This window comes from Eutrema salsugineum, unplaced genomic scaffold (assembly GCF_000478725.1).
Source record: "Eutrema salsugineum unplaced genomic scaffold, Eutsalg1_0 scaffold_16, whole genome shotgun sequence".
Classification (NCBI taxonomy): Eukaryota; Viridiplantae; Streptophyta; class Magnoliopsida; order Brassicales; family Brassicaceae; genus Eutrema; species Eutrema salsugineum.
Genome location: NW_006256858.1, coordinates 3485602 through 3506156, shown reverse-complemented (window position 1 = coordinate 3506156; position 20555 = coordinate 3485602). Strand labels below are relative to the sequence as shown.

The window sequence follows — 20555 nt, the reverse complement described above, 5'->3', positions numbered from 1 at the left end:
ATTAAAATCCCATGCCTCTCGAATATTGCAAGGAAATTGCCCTTACCATTGGGTTTGTTTGGCATTTTTAGGGATTAGATTAAGATTTAAATAAAGAAAATTGCCAATTTCACAAATAAGTAATTATCTGAGTCTGATCCATGATTACAACAAAACAAAAGAACGATGTCACCGAGTCCAGGGGCGGAGGTAGTGAATTAAGAGGCGGTCATGTGCCCTTACTCTTTTTTATTTTTTTTTTAATTATGTAGGTAAATTTAATTAAATATTTTAATTTAGTGGTAAAAATAAAATTTTGTCTACAACTAATTTTTTTTTCTTGTTTATATATTTATACCCCCAACTAAATTTGTGTCTAGATCCGCCACTAACCGAGTCCACATTTCGAGTGATGTGTTTCTACGAGTAAATATGGGAATCTAAAATCCTAATCTAATCCCTGAAAATACCAAACAATCCTAATCTAATCCCTGAAAATGCCAAACAAACCCAATGGTAAAGGCAATTTCCTTGCATTATTCGAGAGGCATGGGCCGAGTTTAGTGCTAAAACAGATTAGTATTATAAGTACGAGCATACAAAAAAAAAGAACACTTGCAAATTCATTTACTCAATTTCCATTTTATCATGCAGTAACCAAAGAGAGCCATTCACAACAACTAAACCGAACCGTTTCCATTTTATTACGCAGTAACCAAAGAGAGCAAATTCACAACAACTAAACCGAACCGGTTTATTTATATATATAAACGAAAAAGGAAACAACAACAGCAACAGTAAGTCTTGGGGTAAACCAAAAAGCAGTTCAACAACTACGAATCCCAAATTACCAAAAAAAAATTGGAAATTGCAACTAAGCTTTTACCATATGCAACAAGACCGTAACAAAGTTCTGATAATCATCGGTTCTCAGTATTTTGTCCGACCATCTCCTTCCGTTATGACATCATTGAAAGTACCACCACTTGGGATCATCGGTAACACATGTTCTTGGTGTGGACAAATCACATCCAACAAGTACGGTCCTGGCGTATCCAACATTGTCTGAATAGCCTCTCTGAGGTGTTCTTTCTTCGTCACTCTCGCAGCAGGAACTCCGCAAGCTTCTGCAAACTTCAGCATGTTGGGGAATATCTCGTTCTCCTTAGCCGGGTCCCCGAGATACGTGTGAGCTCTGTTAGCTTTGTAGAACCGATCTTCCCATTGCATAACCATGCCAAGATGCTGGTTGTTTAGCAAAAGCACCTTCACTGGAAGATTCTCTACACGGGCTGTGGCCAGCTCTTGCACGTTCATTATGAAGCTTCCATCTCCATCAATGTCAACGACGATTGCATCAGGGTTCGCAACGGAGGCTCCAATCGCAGCAGGAAGTCCAAAACCCATAGCTCCGAGTCCTCCTGATGATAGCCACTGTCTTGGTTTCCTGTACTTGTAAAACTGCGCAGCCCACATTTGATGTTGACCAACACCAGTGCTGATAATCGCCTTTCCATCTGTTAGCTCGTCGAGGACTTGAATCGCGTACTGTGGAGGAATAGCTTCACCGAACGTCTTGAAGCTCAACGGGAACTTCTGTTTCTGTTCGTTTAACTCACTCCTCCAAACTCCGAAATCAAGCTTGAGCTCCTCTGCTCTGTTCTCAAGAACCTTGTTCATCCCTTGCAAAGCGAGTTTAACATCTCCACACACAGACACATGAGGCGTCTTGTTCTTCCCAATCTCAGCCGAGTCAATATCTATGTGAACAATCTTAGCCCTGCTAGCAAAAGCCTCGAGCTTTCCAGTGACACGATCATCAAACCTAACACCAAAAGCAAGCAACAGATCACTATGTTCAACAGAGTAATTAGCGTACACAGTCCCGTGCATTCCAAGCATGTGCAACGACAACTCATCGTTACATGGATAAGAACCAAGACCCATCAAAGTACTCGCTACAGGGATTCCAGTAAGCTCGACGAATTTACCCAATTCCTCACTCGAATTCAAACACCCACCACCAACATACAAAACCGGTCTCTTAGATTCCGAAATCAACCTAACAATCTGCTCAAGGTGAGAACTTTCCGGCGGTTTAGGCATCCTAGACATGTAACCAGGCAAACGCATAGACTGTTCCCAATTAGGAATCGCGAGCTGTTGCTGGATATCTTTAGGAACATCAACTAAAACGGGTCCGGGTCGACCCGAAGTAGCTAAAAAGAAAGCTTCCTCAATGATCCTAGGTATATCCTCAACATCCATCACAAGGTAATTATGCTTCGTAATCGACCTCGTTACCTCAACAATCGGCGTCTCCTGAAACGCGTCGGTGCCAATCATACGGCGAGGGACTTGTCCCGTGATCGCGACGAGAGGGACACTGTCGAGCAACGCGTCGGCTAATCCGCTCACCAGATTGGTTGCTCCGGGACCGGAAGTGGCTATGCAGATTCCCGGTTTACCGGAGGATCGAGCGTAGCCCTCGGCGGCGAAGATTCCTCCTTGCTCGTGACGAGGAAGGACGTTGCGGATTGTGGAGGATCGAGTTAAGGCTTGGTGGATCTCCATTGATGCGCCTCCTGGGTATGCGAAGACGACATCGACGCCTTGACGCTCGAGGGCTTCCACGAGGATATCGGCGCCCTTGCGAGGCTCGTCGGGAGCGTATCGGGAGGCGAATTTAGGGTTAGTGATGGGTTTCGCCGGAGAAGGAGCTGCGGAGGAGACATTGACGGGTGGGTTGAGAACGGCGGAGCAGGAGAGAGGACGGCGGCGACGGGAGGAGGGTTTGTGGGGATTTAGGGAAAATGGAAGGGAGAATCTGGAAATGGGTAATGGAGACTTGGAAGATGAGGGATGACAAGGTTTTGTGGAGAAGGAGATCGAAGAAGAAGATGTTGTTGCCGCCGCCATTGTAGATTTGCTTTGAAGGAGAAAGAAGGAAACAAAACCACAGAAAAGACTTGTGAACCTGAGAATTCGTTTTTTAAGAAATATAAAAACTCGTCGTGAGGGTTTTATTCGGTGATTACGAAAACGCCCTTGGGATTTGGTTTTTTTTTTTTTTGTCTTTATTTATAGATGAGGAGCTCACGTGAGATTCACGAATCTAATCTCGTCTCTCTCGGCTTGTGAATTGTGATTGAGCCTAAAATATCAACATCAAAGTCTAAATGTAGGATTTGTGGATGAGGTATTTTATCAGTAGTTTTCTTATTATTATTATTTTTTTATAAACACAAGTTGGATTTCTTTGATTGGGAGAGCTGCAAGTTGGGTTTGAGGAATATTAATAGCACACTAAACATAGTTTTGAATGTCTTGAGTTTCATTTCGGATTTAGTTCTTAAAAACATTGCTTCTTGAAGACAATATACTTTGCAGTAGAAAATCAAAAATAATCAAAACTTATCAAGTCTTTAAGAGTAATAACAACATGAGAGTCAAAATCATATAAGGGGGGAAAAAACTGGCCGCCAAAACATAGCAAGACATGGAAGAAATTCCGTAACAGCTTTTGCAGTCATTTTACTTCTTCTTCTCCTAACTCCTTGGCGCATTGCCTGTCGCAAGGTAAGCAAACACGGTGAAATAATTTATAAACATTTAGTAAAATTTCTTGCATTAAAAGAAATGATTCAGAAGCAAACGAAACTATATGGGACAAATATAGGGCTAAGAAACAAAGGAGACAGAAGCATGGCGATTGCAGAAACAATGGAGACAAGTAAATCTCTAATCTTTTGAGGCAAGAAGCCAAAAACCAGCTAAAATGCATCCTTAAATTCCCAAGTCTACTATGAACACCAACTTCTACCTAATCCACAAGTATGATTACAAATCCTTAAGCAATAAGCACGAACCAAGAATGGGGTCTAGTCAATGCATTTAGCAATGGACAGAACCATTGATTCAATGTAGATCTTTCAAGAAACCTAACCACCTATGCAGATATAATTCAAGACCCATTATTACCACATTGACTATTTCTTACTAGTTACTACTATGTCGCAAATTTCAAAAAAACAAAAAAACACCAATGAGTAAGAAGATAGGAGGAAACCTCGTAAAGTAGTTCCTAAGCAGATCCAACGATGATGTTGTTGATTGGGATGAATACAAGCTTCACGAAGAACCCAACGAATCCCATCACCACAAATCCAATCGCCGTACGCACAGCAACTTTGGTGAATTCTGAAAAGAAATAAACTCAAATCAAATTACAAAATTGAGGAATCAAAATCTCCAGATCCAATATAAACATTTAAGAATCTAACAAATTCGCGAGTGTACCCTTGCGATCGGGTTTGTGACAGCGTTGGACGAGACGGACACTGCTCTTAGCGAAATCTCTGAGTGGATCGATTGCGGAATCAATGGCTTCCATAGCTTCTCAGATCGGAATTGTAAAATTAGGGTTTCAGGAGAATCGTCGTTTTAGGGGTAAAGATGAAAAGGAGAGGTTTTATTTGACATTCTGACTTTATACTACTTGTTTTGTTCCGTTGACTTCACCTCCACCGTAATTCCCATCCAGTTCAGATTTAGTTCGGTCTGAATGTCTGAACACAAACAAAAGTCCGGTTTGGTTTTTGTTTGACTTGTACGAATTCTCTTATTTTTCACATCTATAATCGTTTTTTAATTACGTCATATATTACTTCATAATTCATATTCTATCAATTTTTTTGGTTAAATGCTATATGTATCATTTACTGAAATTATAAATTACGACTTAAAAACATTTTTGACAAACAAATCTAATAATCCAAAAAAAATTAACGGTTGACAAAAAAAAATCCAACAATTAACGATCTCATCTAAGTCCTAATCATTAACTTCACATTTTCCAAACTGCCAGGGTTATAAAAATTTGAGAACAAATACGAGCTCTAAATTGATAAAATGTGAACCTTGTTACGACACCTATCTTTACACATTTTCAGACAAGATTTCAGTTTATATGATTAGAGTAGTAAAACCTTAAATAAATAATTTTTCATCAAATTAAATAAATAATTTTTTTTTCGTTTTTGTGATGAACTCGGGTTAAATTTGAGGTTCCAGTAGTGAATCCGTTAATGGGGTTCATCCAGAATTTTATATTATTTTTTTTTTTAAAATTTTTTTATAATTAAAATAAAAATCACTTATTAAACAAAGAATACAACATATTGCAAACTATAGAAAAATACAATTTATTAAGAAAAAAATACAAACACACAATTTTTAAAATATAGAAATACTTAAACATTTGTTACACACCGGCAAAAGTCGACGCTTACCTCGGCAATAATCACGGAAGCCCGACACTCGGTTGTCCACTACACCGGCAAAAGTCAACGGTTTCGACGGATTTGACGGAGGCAAAGAGAATCGCCGTAGGAGAGGAAGAGAGAAAGTAAAAAAAAAACTCGCGAAGAAGAAATGAATTTTTGGGCAAAAAATTTTTCCCTCCCCAAAAATGACACGAAAATTCCTCCTCTCACGCTTCGCCACGTATCTGGGATGCGGGTTCATCAACCTCTTCCGGATGGACCGATCCGTCGATTTTGGGCCTTTTTCTTTTTTTTTAAAGTTCATTTCGCCTATGAACTCGAGCTAAATCCGTCCAACGGACCACTACTAGACCTGGTCTTAGTACTCGAGAATCTTCGGATTCTATAACACTTTTGTTTCTGATGATTTTCGAAGGAAACACTCAGACACATGTTTCATCTGCACATTCATGTACGGCGTCTTTAACCGTCCGTTATTCACTAGGTAACGGAAGAAGATCATTCACTACTATTTCGAAAGACAAAAAGGTTGGTTAGGTTTTTTCTTCTTCATTAGAAAAGGCGGTATTAAAATATGTAAAAGCAAAATTAATTCTGGTATTGTGGAATAACACTTAAGTAGATCAATTTGTGATTTCTCTTTTACCAAAACAAATTAACAATAAGATAATCGCTAAAACAGTAAAACTTCTATCCTATCTAAATTTTGCTGAGACTTTGATTAATTGTACATAAAATGCGGTGAAGTTTCACATGTCGACAAAAAAATGGATAAGTAGTAGATGTAAAAATGGGAAAAATATACAAACTTACAAGTCAAATATTTGGAAGCATTTTATACTATGTGATTTATACTTATACGTAAGAGTCAGACGCATGTTATATTGTCGTAATGACATGTTGTGAAATGAGCTGTTGTCTTGGTGGCAATTCTTTTTGGCATTGTCTTTCCGCATTTACCACAATCGGAGCAAAATATGAGACTTAGAGAGATGACGGCACGTTTTGCTAAACCTAAATTATTCAAGCCAACCAACAGTCGCCATCCATTTTCTACAAGTCTCTAGTGATCTAGTCGTAAAACTGTCTATATTTGATCACTAATCACAAGCGACAAAAGTCCATTTATTTCGTTACTTATGTTAATCTGATATTGAAAATGACAAAACCACTATTAAATATTTATAATAAGCCGTTAGGTCGGAGTAAGACTGGTAGTGGTATGGTCATGTAAATATATCAGGATAATAACATTTGTCAACATTACGGCTTTCAAACAAGTTACTACTGCAGGAAACAAACACGGATTTCTCGTGATAAACGGATTAGAACGAAGGAAAAACAAAAGAGTAGTAACCAACTCTGAACAAATAAATAAAAAATGGTCTAGGGAAAAAATTAACGTGACCAACATTAGTGACAAATAATTTTGAATAATAACTTATACTAATTAAGGACTTGAATGACATCATCAGTGATTACTATAATGAAAAGTTTGGAATATGTGACCCAAAGATTCCTATTCAAAGATAGATAGAGTTGTTAGAGTTAACTTTGTGTAGATATCTAAAGATTCCTATTCAAAGATAGATAGAGTTGTTAGAGTTAACTTTGTATAGATATCTATATAAGATAAAACAAAATGGAATGGGGAAATTGTAGCTTTTGCAATGCATTGCTTGATGCGTATAAAACGAGCTGGAAACAGCTTTCACCACACTAAAAAACAAAGTTAATCGCAAACAGCTCAAAAACCTAGAGGGATTAGACTCATAAACATTTTAATTAATTCAAATAAATTATGATGATGCAATGCATAGAGACCCATTTGTTGAAGAAGATAAAGTACGTAACGTACGTGGCTGCTCTATACCTATATAACATAGCCAAAGAGAGTCGTGTTCTGTTGTGGTGAAGTGAAGTGAGATAGAAGCAAAGTGAGAGAGAGAGAGAGAGAAGAGATGAAGATGAGAGGATCTGATCAAAAGATTCTTCTACTGATGTTTATGGTGGTTGTAGCCACGGCTCGAGGTGATGAGTATAGTGGGTTCACGACATGGAACGATAATTGGTACTCAACATGGGGACATCCAGCTTTGGTTTTTAATGAAACCTCTGAGCTCCACCTCACCCTTGATCATAACTCTGGTTTCTCTCTCCTCTCTCTCTTTTTCTGTCTATATGTGTTTGTGTTTGTATCTACTGTCTAGATTATGCTTATCATTGGTCTTAACAGGGTCCGGGTTTGAATCCTACAAGATATACGGATCAGGATCTTTCAACATAAGAATCAAGGCACCACAAACCAAGTCTACGGAAGTCATTACTTCCTTCTACGTAAGTATGAATGACATTAACTTATGTTTTGTCTGAATTAAAAGATGATGATGTTACGTACCTGGAGGGCTTCTTTAAACATGTTTTAAATCTTGAAATGCTATATGTGCAGTTAATCTCCAAATCAAGCCGTCATGACGAGCTCTGTTTCCAGATTTTGGGAAAGGGGCCACAGTATTTGCTGAATACAAACATGTTTATGTTCGGTGAAGGAGGCAAAGATCAAAGGTTTCGTCTTTGGTTCGATCCAACCAAAGATTTCCATTCCTATAGGTTTCTTTGGAACCCAAACCAACTTGTGTGAGTATTCATATTACACCTTTATCAGGTCATGACGTAATCCTTCGAATATCATCAGTAACAGAAATAAACAAAAAAATGTATGTATTTCTACAATTTCAGGTTCTACGTAGACGATACACCGATCCGGGTGTACAAGAAGAATCCATACTACCCATCAGTGCAGACAATGTTCATAAGTGGGAGTGTGAAAAACGGATCAATAGTTGACCCCAAGGAGATGCCTTACACTGCCAAGTTCCAGGCATCAAAGATTGACGGGTGTGACACTGAGTTTATGGGCATAGAGAAATGCTTTGGTCCTAAATTCTGGTGGAATCGCAAAGAGAACTGGCAGCTAAGCGCTAGAGAGAGGAAACTGTATCTGAATGCAAGGAAGGTGTACCTGGATTACGACTATTGCTTTGACAGAAAGCGATATCCAAAGATGCCTCAAGAATGCAGAAGTTACGGTTAGAGAAAGATCAATACCTGTCAAAAGGTGAGCCAAGAAAACGAAAGAAAAAAAAATGAAAAAAGAAATGTTACTTTAACATGCTTTGTAATAAGCTGTTCCTATCAAATATTAATCATCGATTAAAAATAACAACTTTCTTTTCATCGCTGCTAGTTACATTACTATGTCAAGAATTGGGTTTGCTTGAGGTTTACAAGCACTTTAGCCTCTGAAATGACTGCAAATTCTCAGATATGTTCATCCCAAGAAATGAAGGAGAAGTAAATAACATAAGAGCAAAATTGAAAAAAGGAAGCATAAATTAGAAACTGCACATTAGATATATATAATTAGGCAAAATCACAGCTTTTGCTACAATAACATTTATATAAGTTAACAAACAGAAATAAGAGCTCTCTTTACTTCTACTTTTTTTTTAAAATGTAAAGCCTTTTTGAAATTGAATTCAAGGCATAATCGATCAGATCTCAGACACATCCAAAATTCAAGGCAGAGTCGACTAATATCTGTTGTCTTCAACAGCTGGTGAATACTCTCAGCTTAACTGCAAAACATGATACAAAGACATTGAAATGTAGGTTAAGAAATGATTCAAGCCCCAAACAAGTGATGATAATTCATCGATCCATTCAAATTTTGGCAGAAGAGCAAGAGAATCTATACTACCACATTCCAAAGGAAGCTCTTTGATTGATTCAGGAATGTTTAAGCTCAGGAAATTGATTCCAAATCCTAAAACCCTAAATGATCATATACATTGCACAAAAATGGGGAGAAATTGAAGGAAACTTACACTTGGCCGTCGAGATTCCCCTGACCGCTGCTTCCTCCACTGCCGTAAGAGACATCATCGCCGGTCGCCGACGTCTGCCAAACGCTCTGCCACGCCTGAGACGGAGGCTGCACATAGACACCACTCGGATCCATGGCAGGCCTCCCAATCATCATCCCTCCAGGACCTGTAGGCTGACCCATCGGCGGACAATAGTAAGGCACGCCGCTCGCGGCGGGAGGAGTCGTCACCATCCCGCCGATCGCCGCCTCTTCCTTGATCTCATCCCTAGGAACGATATCGACGAGGAAATCGAAGATATCGGTCCTCGTAATCGCGGCGGCGATGTCGTTTTTCTGAAGCGTGCGGCGTTTGTTCTCCTCGGCGTGGAGCCAGGATCGGATCGTGAGCTCGAGGATGAAGAGCTCGCAGGCTTTGGCGAAGAGGATCGGCGCTTCGGCGGAGATCATGCGCACGTCTTCGTCGGCTTTCATGATCTTTTTGATCCGAGCGAGAGGGAGCTGGTGGTTTTTGAAATCGTTCACTTGCTCGATCTCTTTTCGTTGGTAGGACCAGAACATTTGGAGCTGTTGCTGTTGTTGCTGGAGGAGGTGGTGGTATGAGGCGGCTCCGGCGGCGGATACGGAGGTGGTTGGAGGAGGAGGAGGAGGAGGGATTCCGGCGGCGGAGAGAGGTGGTTGGTGGTTGTTGTTGTTGTGGTCCATTTGGGTGGTGTGTTGGGAATTGGTCGGCGTGGATTTGGTGTTTGTGATTGGATCAAAGTTTTTTTTTTTTTTGCCAAGGGGATTGGTGCATAAGTGGATAAGGTGGATAGCGATGTAGCTGATTTGCTCTTTCTTTTTTTTTTTTTGTTCCCCTCTTATTTATGTAAAAACAAAAGTGTCGGAAATAATAACCTTTTCTTTTTACTAGTCTCAAAATTGATTTGTTCCTCTATATATGAAAAATAAATAATCAAGTTGAATGTACCATTCTTTTATTGGGAATGTAATATGAATGATTTTCAATTTATAGTACATTTTCAGAACATAATTTTCCCTCAAATTATACATTGTAAAAAATCAGTCATATTACATTCCAAAAAAATGATACATTCATATTACATTAGTATTTACGAAAACGTTAATATACATTATTTTTTTTTTGTTCGACGTGGTCGGATACCATATATATTCTCTTCATATATATACTTTTTTTTCGGGTACCTTGAATAACTAACTAAAACAATTGATGATCATACAATTGATGATCATTACTTCCAAATGAGAGAAGTTATTGATAACTAATAACCTTTTACAAGGAAAAGAATAACAATAATCTCTCAGAATAACGGAGATTTATGATAAAAATAGAACGATACAAATCTAATTAATTGCTTTTCTTTGGATGCAACAACTTTTTGGTGCATAAGTGGATAAGGTGGATAGCGATGTAGCTGATTTTCGCTTTTTTATTTTTTATTTTTGTTAAGAATTTGTGCTAGATAACCTTGTTACTATTCATATTTTGCTAAATGGGAAAGTCCACTGTTACTTTTTTTAAAATACACTAATGCCCCTACATTATCTTTTCCCCTAGACTCCTATATACGATCTCCTCATTCCAATAAACCACCCCATTGACAATGGTCGTCTTATCCAGAAACATCTCTTTCTACTTTTTTTATTTCAAGGTTTGAATCAGCCGATTTTATAATACGCCTCCTCATCTACGAATCTTCCATTTCCTATCTTCTCGTTGAATATTGTGCGGGGTTTATATCATCAGAAGTTTTTAAGATCTTTCCTGATTTATTTCTTTTTGAATCATTTGCAGAGATACGATGAAACCGGATCAAATCTTGCTCTAGATCTGTCAAGATTCATCACAAATCATGACAATGTATCCAGAGGACGACTCGATACAAATCTGTGAAGTGTGGAACGAGAATCTTGAATTGAATCAGAGATGGCACTGATTCGAGAAGTTGTCGACGATTTCCCTTTCGTTGCCATGGATACTGATTCTAGGCAGATGTTTTAGTGCAATATATAAGTTGTTAACATGTTAAATTTATTTGTATCGCGTTAAACAAATTAGTATCATACTTTTAGAGTAATCTAGATAGCTGTCAATGTATTTGCTCTAAAACGTAGATAGCTGCCAATGTCTTAGCTCTAACTAAGTTTCAATGTTTTGAAAATAAATAACATGTTAGCGAATACAAATATTATGTTAGAGATGATAAATAAATTGTTAGCGGATAAAAATAGTATATTAGAAACATTAAATAAATTATTAACGAATACAAATTTAGTGTTAGCAAGATAACATATCCTTTATTGATGTAAACTTAGTATTAGCAAGATAACATAACATTTATCATGTTAATAAAATATGTAATATGATAATAAGTTATGTAGTTGTATAACTTATATGTTAGCGAACGAAAAATGATGAAAGAGAAACTTCATACGGGGAAGAAAGACTCCTAACAAAAGAAGGAGAGGTTAAAAAGTAATAATACTTTCAAAGTGTCAGACAACTGTCTTATCAATTTACTGTTTTTTCCATTTACTTAATTTTGACCAGAATGTAGAATTTCTAGCAAATTGTCTCTTTTTTATTTTCCTTTATTTTATTTTTTATTTTTTCCTCTTTTTTATTTGAAAACAAGTTTGTCGGAAATAATAACCTTATATTTTGTTTTCTAGTCTCAAAATTGATTTGTTCCTTTATATATGAAAAATAAATATTCAAATTGAATGTAACATTCTTTTTTTTTTGGGGAATGTAATATGAATGATTTTCAACGAGTAGTACTTTTTAGATTATAATTTTCCCCTCAAATTATACATTGAAAAAAAAAATCATTCATATTACATTCCAAAAAAATGAATCATTCATATACATTATCGATTTATTTCACTTTTTTTCTCATACATAACTTTTTTTCGGGGTACCTTGAATAACTAACTAAAACAATTGGTGATCATTATTTTCAAATGAGAGAAATTATTGATAACTAATAACCTTTTACAAGGAAGAAAATAATAATAATCTCTCAGAATAACGGAGATTTATGATAAAAATAGAACGATACAAATCTAATCAATTGCTTTTCTTTTGATGCAACAACTTTCTGAACCAGTGAGCCGATTTCTTGAGATATCTCTTGCATCCATCCTTGAAATCCACGTAAACCAACCCGAACCGGACCGTGTAACCATTTGCCCATTCATAGTTATCTAGCAACGACCACGCGAAAAATCCTTTCACATTTGCTCCAACCGAGATAGCCTCTCGAACCATCTCGAGATGTCTAGCGTAAAACTCGATTCTCTCGCCGTCTTTAAGTAAGATTTGACCGGTTCTACTAGCTTCATCTCTACCATTTTCGGTTATGTACATGACCGGATCCTTGAACTTGTATTTTGCATAGAGCACAAGATCACGAATCCCTTTTGGATATATCAAAAGCCAATCCGATGCAGCCTTTGGACCGATGGGGACTCCTTCTCTTTCACCTGTGACGCTAGCACAAGGATCAGAGAACAACGTAACGTTTTCGGTGGAGCAAGGGACGTTTTTGGCGTAAGAAGATGAGTAATAGTTGATGCCAATGAAATCATATGAGCCTTGAAGCATCTTTGATTGTTGTGCGGTGAATTTTGGCAACCGACCGTCTTTTACGTTGTTGACCATGTCGACCGGGTACTTACCGGTCACAAGCGGCTCCATGAAGTAGTCGAATGTGAAGGCCATGGCTCGTGCCGCGGCTAACCTATCCTCGGCTGATTCTGTATAGGGCAAGTTCCAACCAGCGTTCAAAGCAATTCCGACTTGGCCGTTTTGAGACGCCTGTTGAACAACATTCAAGAACAGATTCATCACAATGGGAACCAAAATAAACAAATTAACACTTCTTGATTCGTAATACAGACATATTTCGAGTTAATATGGTTATAAACACACTAGATTTTTGGTAACTTGACGCTCAAGAAACAGAGCAGATTTTTTCTCTTTCATTTTTCTAACCTTGTATTTTTCTCTGTAGAGTTTGACGGCTGCTCCATGAGCGAGGATGAGGTTGTGACCAACGATGTAAGGCTCGGTGGATCCATCGCCGGCGGTGCAGTTAGGGTTTGTGAATTTGGAGCATCTTCCTGGAGCCATTACACCTTGAACATATCCTTGTTGCACCACCGTCAACGGCTCGTTCAGTGTCATCCAATGCTTCACTCTATCACCAAAACTCTCAAAGCAAATATCCGCATAATCGCGGAAATCGTTCACAATCTCTGCGCTACGAAACCCACCGTAAGCATCTTCAAGTCCTTGTGGTGTATCCCAATGGAAAATTGTGACAAAAGGCTTGATTCCTTTTGACAAAAGCTCATTGATCAAGTTGTTGTAATACTTAACACCAGCACGGTTGATTCCACCTTTTAGATTCCCACGAGGCAAGATTCTTGACCAAGAGATTGAGAATCTGTAGGCATTGAAGCCGATTTGATGCAACAAAGCCACATCATCCTTGTAAAGACGGTAAGAGTCATCTGCAATCGACCCATTGCTACCATCTTGTATCTTCTCTGGATATTTTTCCGAGAATGTATCCCAGATACTTGGTCCTCTACCATCTTCATGAGCAGCTCCTTCGACTTGGTAAGCAGAGGTTGCGGCCCCAAAAATGAAATCTTCTGGGAAATCACTTCTTCTTAGTTTAGGTGTTGAAGACTTGGCAACCACTTCATTGAAGGCTAAGGCAATCAGCACTAGTAAAGAAATATATTTTCCTCTCATTCTTAGTTATCTTTTAAGTCTTGTTTTCTATCAAAAAGTTAATAAGTGGAGATTTATATAGGAAAGAGAATTGTCTAAACGTGGATTCGGTATGTGAATCTCCTAATTTTGAGGATGATTATCTGATAGAGAGAGACATAAATTTCCTAATTCCTAGTCATTTTTTAAATAGTAAAATTCAACAGACCTTATCTAATTGATAACAGAGAGAGAAAAATTCAACTAACCTTATCTAGTTATCTTTTAAAATAGTAGAAAAAAAATAGCAGAAAAAAATAGCAAAATTTACATGAATTTATAGTGGCCAGCTGACTGTCTCAGCAATATATCGACTATGACGGTAGCGGACAACAAAGCAAAAAGAAAAGAATCTGTAAAACTGAAAGTATCACAAGAGAGAAAATGTGTCGCATGAGAGAGGAGAGTATCGGAAACATTTTGATTCTGGTTTTATTTTGCTTATAAACATACTTCCAATAAAATTTATGTGCAACCTCTGTGCATATCTATTTTATGCTTATTTTTATGTTTATGATTTAAAAATTTGTTTCACATATTTTTTTTAAACAATTGTCTTGTCAATATTTTAAACTAAAAAAAATAAAAACACTTTCAAACAAACAAAATAAATTGAAAGCTACATTTTGGTGGGATATAAAGAAATAAAAATTCTAGAAAAAAATTTGAAAGAACGAGCAGTAAAAAATGAAAAACTAAAAAAATGGAAATATGTTTTTCAAATTAAAAACATCAAATTAGACCAACGGATCATGAGATCAACTACAAGATGAAAAGGAAAAAAGAATCAAAGACTTAGCCAAAACATAATAAGAATGAAAAAAGATGAAAACATTTGCAAACACACAAACAAAACAAATGGAAGAACGATACACTTTCAAACATACAAAGAAACACAAAATTGAAAACTCTGGAGAAGAAGAAGAGATGATAAGAAAACCTAAAGAGGAAGATGGTAGTTGTGGTCTGAAGAGTTTTAAAGTGTTCTTGCCGGTCGGTTCTCTAGATGAGAAATTCAACTATATACCCTTAGTTATCTTTCAAAGTAGGAGGAAAAAATAGCAAACGTTGGTGGTTTTTTTTCTTCATACGTATATTTGCATGTTATTGCGGTCGTAAACATTTTGATTCCTTCAATTGGTAATCATTTGCTAAAAAGATAGTACAACTCTGGCTATTGAGGGATGTTTCATACCCATTTGCATATATATCGATCAAAATCTCTGGAATCCAAATGCAGTTCTTTATGAATAATTGCAGGTTTAAAGATCAAAACTAGATTTTAACCCCGTGCGTCCGCACGATGTTTTATTTTTTATTTCTAATATAAGTTGCATTTATCATTTTTGTTTAGATATAATTTATTTTTGTTATTTATTTTTTTAAATCAAAAAATTGTTATCATATTTTAATTTTAAACAGTAAAATTTGTAAATTAGTAGAATAAGAGTATACGTTAATTAAGTATACATTGATTTAATGTTAATTATAAACTTTGTTATTATGTGAATTTAGATTTACACATAAACAATCTATATATCTATGAATTTGCTAATCCATCCGTTTAGTTGTCTTAAATTATTTTTAATATCTTACATGTTTTGACAAACTAACCCGTATAAGACTATAATTATAATTGTATAACCCTATAAATATTTACTAATATGGAATATTTGGACTAACTGATTATGAAAATATATAAAAAGATATTTATTTACTATTTGTGCTATTAAAAAAAATATATATATATATATATAAATGGGCTAACCTGTTAGTTTAATTGTCTCAAATCATCTTAATATCTTACATATTTTAATAAATCAACTCATGGACCTTAAATATATATATATATAACTCTAATTAGCTTGATTATATTATTGTATAATATAAATATTTATTAATCTCAAATATTTAATATTTTAGATCGATTGTTTATGATAAAATACGATAAAATATTTATTTACTATGCATTTTTATAAAAATATTATTTAAATTTAAAATTTTAAATTAAATCTTTTCTGTATTTAAGAAATTCTAAAGTATTAAAATTATTATCTAAATTTTCGTAATAAAATTTAATTATAATTTTTTGATTTTTTGAATTTAAATTAAATTGAATGCGAATTTTTGTAACTAAATTTAATTAAATTGAAATTTAAATTAAAGATGACCTACATTTTAGGAAATCTAAAAATATCTAAATTAATAACTAATTTTCGGAATATAAAAATAAAATAAAATATTATAAAAAAACTTTGAGAATGTTTGAATGCAAACACTAAATATGCTTCTGTTTTAATAGAATAGATTATAACCACTAAAACACTTATACAGATCAACTTCTAGATCCCCAACGCCGAGAAAAGAGGAAGCTATCAAACTATTCGTTGATAGACACATACATAGATGACAGTAACAATGAATTTTGTCTACTTCTTTGTTTCTTAATTCCAGTCTCTAAACATCAAACCACACATTTTCAGATCAAAACAGAGGAAGAAGAATGCAAAAGCAAACAAACAAGCCTACGAATTTTCACAAGATTTGTAATCATTTTTTTTCTCGTTGGTCACAGGTTGCGTGGCTGTGTAGTGAGCGAAGATCGCATATCGACAATGGCAGATTTATCTGCACCGAGTTTCATTGCTTCTTTGCTAGCTCTGATGAACCGAGAAGTAGCTCCTTTGACATACTCATGAGCTTGTTTCACAGTCATTTTCTTCCCAACTTCGTCCGGGAAGCTACTGAGGAAGTGATCGCCATTAAGAACCGCTGCAAGTTGAACCACTTCGCTCTGAAACTCAGAAAGAGCTGCGTCTTCTTTAGGCTCAGTGGCTCTCATGGGTGCAACTTCAGGCAGAGTCATGGGACAATCGGTTCGAGGAGAGGTTAAGTGAGAAACAACGTCTTCAAAAGTAGCAGCCCAAGCATCTCTATATGTTAAGTAATTGGAAGAGAGATTGAAGAGCTTCTTGATAGTCGCTGGTATTGATGAATGCTCATACTCTGAGCTTTGTGTTGGCCCTTTTGCCTCGCTCACCACTTCACTCACACAAATTACAAATAATAAGATGTTAGTAAACTATATAATAAAATAAATTAAAATCAAATGGGGTCAGAATATGGTTGAAAACATGAGTCACGCGACGACGCCGACAAATTATAAAATACAGTATACATCTTTCAATGGAATAGACAATAGGTTCAATTATTTTCTCCACTACAATTAATGGATACAATCAAGAAAGTATTATATAAATGTTATATAGTTGTCAATCTATCCATGTGATTTGTTTTTTATTTGCAGCCTTAACCCTTAAATTGTGTTAGCAAATGTCAAAAGTCTGTCGAAAATAGTAGTAGACACATCAAATACAGATGACTTTTTTTGGGTTAGAGAAATAAAATAAATTTCAACTTACCTATGGCTTTCCTTCATTAGTAAAAAAAAAACACTAATATTCAGAGAAATTTGGAAGTACAACTTTAGTATGCTGAAATTTGAAATAGTCAAATAATAAACACAATTAAAGGCTAGTAATATTCATATGCAATAGGCATAATGTAGGCATAAATAATCACCTATAAGTTATAAATCTACTTATATTCTAATAAATTATGTTCCAAACCAGACATTTTTAAAAAGTTCAACTGAATATAAAAGCTTGACAAAAAAACTTTCTACTTAGAAAGCAATGTGCACTAAGAACAAATTTGTAAAACTATCATAAAGAAATCGTTGATAAAAAAGACAAAGAGATCTTACCGGTTCCTTTCTGAATCCAAGGTGAAACCATAATGGTAGGAACCCGAACACCTAACCGGTCAAATTTAAAGAAACCAGGTGCCGGTCCGGTATTTCCATCCGGGTTTGGTATACCGACATAAGGAGTCTTCACATGATCATAGAACCCACCATGCTCATCATAGGTTATGACTAGTAGCGTCTCGTTCCACTGTGGACTCGACCTAAGAGCCTCGTACACTTCTTTAACCAGCTTTTGACCATTAGCCACGTCGTGCGATGGGTGATCGTCGTTGGCCGGTAAGCCTTTGAGGTCGAAATACCTCGGTTCGATGACGGTTAAGCTCGGTAACTTTCCTTTTGCTGCGTCTTTCTTGAACTTCAAATCGTATTGATGCAATTTGAATATGTATTTTAGTTGTCGGAGATTACGGTAGAATAATGTGGTCGGTATATTCTGGAAGTATATTCCGAAGTCGATGTCGTTGCTGTGGAGCGAATCGAATATCGTCTTTTGTGGATACCTGAAATCAAATGATGATTACCATTAAACAAAATTTATTTGAAATAAACTCCTTCAAATTAAAAGAGCTCCTACTTGTGATTGCTTTAGGACATAATACATCAATTTTTCTTTCAAAAATAGTTAAGCAGGAAATGAATTATTGCTAATATAACTATGGAAACTAATCTTATTAAATCCAGGATTAGTAAGTGTTAATTAAACTAATTAGAGCTAACTAAAAATAAAAAAGAAAGAATTTTGTTGACAATATACATACCCTTGAGCGAGCTGCTTCTTGACATGGCTTGTGGAACCATGTGAGGTAGCCGAATAGACGAATAACCGGTTAGGTTGAGTCGGACCGGGAATCGAAGAAAACCACCGGTCGAAGACAGCGAATTCTTTAACCAGTTCGGCGTAAACCGGTACAGCTTCAGGCCGGAATCCTTTCATGACGGTTTCCGACATGTTTCCCGGCATAGAAAGCGCCTGCTCAACGAAACCCATCATCGACGGGATCTGACCCGACCCGAAAACCTGTTGCTCCACAGCCTCGAACGAGTGACCCGGATCCGGATCCACAAACTCCGCATCGCTAGTGAAACAAATGGTTTGGGTAGAATTCGGAACCGGGTTACATTCTTGACCCGTTACACCGTCTATTGACGGGTTAACCGATTTCTTCATCCAGCCTAAGAGGTGATCGAAGGATCGATTCTCCATTACCAAAACGACGACGGTTTTGATTGGTGATTGCCATTGATGGGATCCTTGAGCTACATGGGTCTGTGTGAGAAGACAGTAGAGTGCGAGAAACTGTGAGAAAGTAAAGGAAAATTTGGAAGCTGATGGTTTCATGAATGTGTTAATTTTTTTTCCTCCGGAAAATCTGAGGAAAAGAAAGAGGATTTAGATTCTGTGGTTTTGTTTTGCCTTGGATTGGTTTCAGAAAGAACATAAAGAGAGTGGAGAGATTATTGTCTCTTTGAAACCAAAAAACAAAAAGCAACAAAAAAACATAAAAGCAGAGAAGGAAATCAATAGACGTAGAAAAAAGTGAAATTTGTGGCTTGTGTGTAACTGTGAAGTGTGGAGAGCAAGAACAAAAGCTATGGCGTCTATTTACTTTTTTACTTTCTTTTTTTTTTCGTTTCACTACTGCTTTAAATTGAGTGGGCTCACTTGGTGAAAGAAGATTCTGTTCTCACTGAGAAAAAATAACTAAAACTTAGAGATTTACTCTTTTATTTGGTCAAGGAAAATCCGAAATTTAGGTTGAAATTATAGCTCAAATTAAAATTTGGAATATATATATTCACGAAAAATGGCCTTGAGAGAACCACGTAGATGACCATTTGTTTTCTTGTAGATGTAGGTCATGTTACATCTGTATTCCTTAAGTTCTTAATTGTTTAGAGTTGAGAGATCTTGAATGAGCGGTTTAATTTGTCTCTTGTAAGTTGCAAACTTTTTTTTTTTGAATTTGGATCCACAATAATAATGTATAAATATTTTTATACAGGAGTTTAAATAATCTTTAAATTTGATTTTAAAAAGCTATTTTAGGAGTATGATTATAAATTATCTGTAGGCCAAGAGTATTAATAATATACTTGGTTTACCAAAAATAATAATATTACCTTCATGGTGTAATTACTTTTGGCTAATGTGCCCAGCTAATACCATTTAGAAAAAGAAAAAAAAATCCGGGAGTCAAAGAAACACCCAATGTTTAGTGTTTTTCATTCCAAAAAAAAAAATGTTTAGTGCTTCACATACCCAAAAAATTATTAGTGCTTTACATACCCAAAAAATGATTAGTCCTTTTAGTTTACTATATCCTCCATCTGTTTCACAAAAAAGTATCATTTGATATACTTCATAATATTTAATATATCATTAATTTAGATAATCAAGTACAAATATTACAGCTAGTACCTCGTTTACCCGTTTTTTTCTAACGGTTGCGTAAATATGATGAAATCTTAACATGATGAACGTGTTAAAAAGAAAAAGGTACAAATAAAGTCAGTAAAAGTTATGTTTAACATAGAAACAAGTTGTTGAATGTCACAATTTCCTTGCTAGAAGTATGTACCTTTATTCTATGACATTAGAAGATATATCTTTAAAAAAAACATTAGAAGATATTGAGGGACAAGTACATTTCTTTTGCTTTTATGATATTATCTGAATTAGATACAAGAATAAAAAAAAAAAAAACCTTATAAAGAGTAGAGTGTAAGAAAATAAAATAACAGGAATAAAGAAAAAACCACAAGTTCGTCACTGAGCTCGTGAGTACTGAACTGATCACATCATACCAACCAACTAGCAAGATTTGGTCGTGT

General features: G+C 35.9%; 6 protein-coding genes across 6 annotated transcripts; 1 reads left to right on the top strand and 5 right to left on the bottom strand.

Moving 5' to 3' along the window:
* Positions 1-660: 660 nt before the first annotated feature.
* Positions 661-2898, bottom strand: LOC18021551 (acetolactate synthase 1, chloroplastic). Its single transcript, XM_006404174.2, has one exon. It carries the CDS (start codon positions 2896-2898, stop codon positions 910-912), a length of 1989 nt encoding a protein of 662 aa, XP_006404237.1. The 3' UTR covers positions 661-909.
* A 394-nt stretch (positions 2899-3292) lies between these two features.
* LOC18021550 (protein transport protein Sec61 subunit gamma-3) lies at positions 3293-4514 on the bottom strand. The gene is made up of 3 exons (XM_006404173.2): positions 4279-4514; positions 4049-4179; positions 3293-3548 (listed from the first exon to the last, which is right to left on the bottom strand). Exons 1-2 carry the CDS (start codon positions 4370-4372, stop codon positions 4064-4066), a joined length of 210 nt encoding a protein of 69 aa, XP_006404236.1. The 5' UTR covers positions 4373-4514; the 3' UTR covers positions 3293-3548; positions 4049-4063.
* Positions 4515-7150: 2636 nt separating this feature from the next.
* LOC18021549 (probable xyloglucan endotransglucosylase/hydrolase protein 11) lies at positions 7151-8503 on the top strand. The gene is made up of 4 exons (XM_006404172.2): positions 7151-7412; positions 7501-7601; positions 7714-7901; positions 8004-8503. The coding sequence occupies exons 1-4, from the start codon at positions 7226-7228 to the stop codon at positions 8356-8358; spliced, it is 831 nt and encodes a 276-aa protein (XP_006404235.1). The 5' UTR covers positions 7151-7225; the 3' UTR covers positions 8359-8503.
* Positions 8504-8657: 154 nt separating this feature from the next.
* LOC18021548 (nuclear transcription factor Y subunit C-1) lies at positions 8658-9907 on the bottom strand. Its single transcript, XM_006404171.2, has 2 exons — positions 9152-9907; positions 8658-8902 (listed from the first exon to the last, which is right to left on the bottom strand). The coding sequence occupies exons 1-2, from the start codon at positions 9853-9855 to the stop codon at positions 8899-8901; spliced, it is 708 nt and encodes a 235-aa protein (XP_006404234.1). The 5' UTR covers positions 9856-9907; the 3' UTR covers positions 8658-8898.
* Positions 9908-12241: 2334 nt separating this feature from the next.
* On the bottom strand, positions 12242-13936 carry LOC18021547 (beta-glucosidase 13). Its single transcript, XM_006404170.1, has 2 exons — positions 13169-13936; positions 12242-12991 (listed from the first exon to the last, which is right to left on the bottom strand). Exons 1-2 carry the CDS (start codon positions 13934-13936, stop codon positions 12242-12244), a joined length of 1518 nt encoding a protein of 505 aa, XP_006404233.1.
* A 2431-nt stretch (positions 13937-16367) lies between these two features.
* LOC18021546 (non-specific phospholipase C6) lies at positions 16368-19279 on the bottom strand. Its single transcript, XM_006404169.2, has 3 exons — positions 18482-19279; positions 17721-18223; positions 16368-16996 (listed from the first exon to the last, which is right to left on the bottom strand). Exons 1-3 carry the CDS (start codon positions 19060-19062, stop codon positions 16524-16526), a joined length of 1557 nt encoding a protein of 518 aa, XP_006404232.1. The 5' UTR covers positions 19063-19279; the 3' UTR covers positions 16368-16523.
* Between the last annotated feature and the right edge of the window lie 1276 nt (positions 19280-20555).

What these genes read in the sequence shown, in the direction of transcription:
- LOC18021548 (XM_006404171.2), bottom strand. Translation starts at nt 9,855, where the DNA reads ATGGACCACAACAACAACAACCACCAACCACCTCTCTCCGCCGCCGGA.
- LOC18021551 (XM_006404174.2), bottom strand. Translation starts at nt 2,898, where the DNA reads ATGGCGGCGGCAACAACATCTTCTTCTTCGATCTCCTTCTCCACAAAA.
- LOC18021550 (XM_006404173.2), bottom strand. Translation starts at nt 4,372, where the DNA reads ATGGAAGCCATTGATTCCGCAATCGATCCACTCAGAGATTTCGCTAAG. An exon ending in TCACAAACCCGATCGCAAGG is followed by an intron (nt 4,180 to 4,278) that starts GTACACTCGCGA and finishes ATTTCTTTTCAG; the next exon opens with AATTCACCAAAGTTGCTGTG.
- LOC18021546 (XM_006404169.2), bottom strand. Translation starts at nt 19,062, where the DNA reads ATGAAACCATCAGCTTCCAAATTTTCCTTTACTTTCTCACAGTTTCTC. An exon ending in AAGAAGCAGCTCGCTCAAGG is followed by an intron (nt 18,224 to 18,481) that starts GTATGTATATTG and finishes ATTTGATTTCAG; the next exon opens with GTATCCACAAAAGACGATAT. An exon ending in TTGGATTCAGAAAGGAACCG is followed by an intron (nt 16,997 to 17,720) that starts GTAAGATCTCTT and finishes GTGTGAGTGAAG; the next exon opens with TGGTGAGCGAGGCAAAAGGG.
- LOC18021549 (XM_006404172.2), top strand. Translation starts at nt 7,226, where the DNA reads ATGAAGATGAGAGGATCTGATCAAAAGATTCTTCTACTGATGTTTATG. An exon ending in CACCCTTGATCATAACTCTG is followed by an intron (nt 7,413 to 7,500) that starts GTTTCTCTCTCC and finishes TGGTCTTAACAG; the next exon opens with GGTCCGGGTTTGAATCCTAC. An exon ending in AAGTCATTACTTCCTTCTAC is followed by an intron (nt 7,602 to 7,713) that starts GTAAGTATGAAT and finishes CTATATGTGCAG; the next exon opens with TTAATCTCCAAATCAAGCCG.
- LOC18021547 (XM_006404170.1), bottom strand. Translation starts at nt 13,936, where the DNA reads ATGAGAGGAAAATATATTTCTTTACTAGTGCTGATTGCCTTAGCCTTC. An exon ending in TCTACAGAGAAAAATACAAG is followed by an intron (nt 12,992 to 13,168) that starts GTTAGAAAAATG and finishes GTTGTTCAACAG; the next exon opens with GCGTCTCAAAACGGCCAAGT.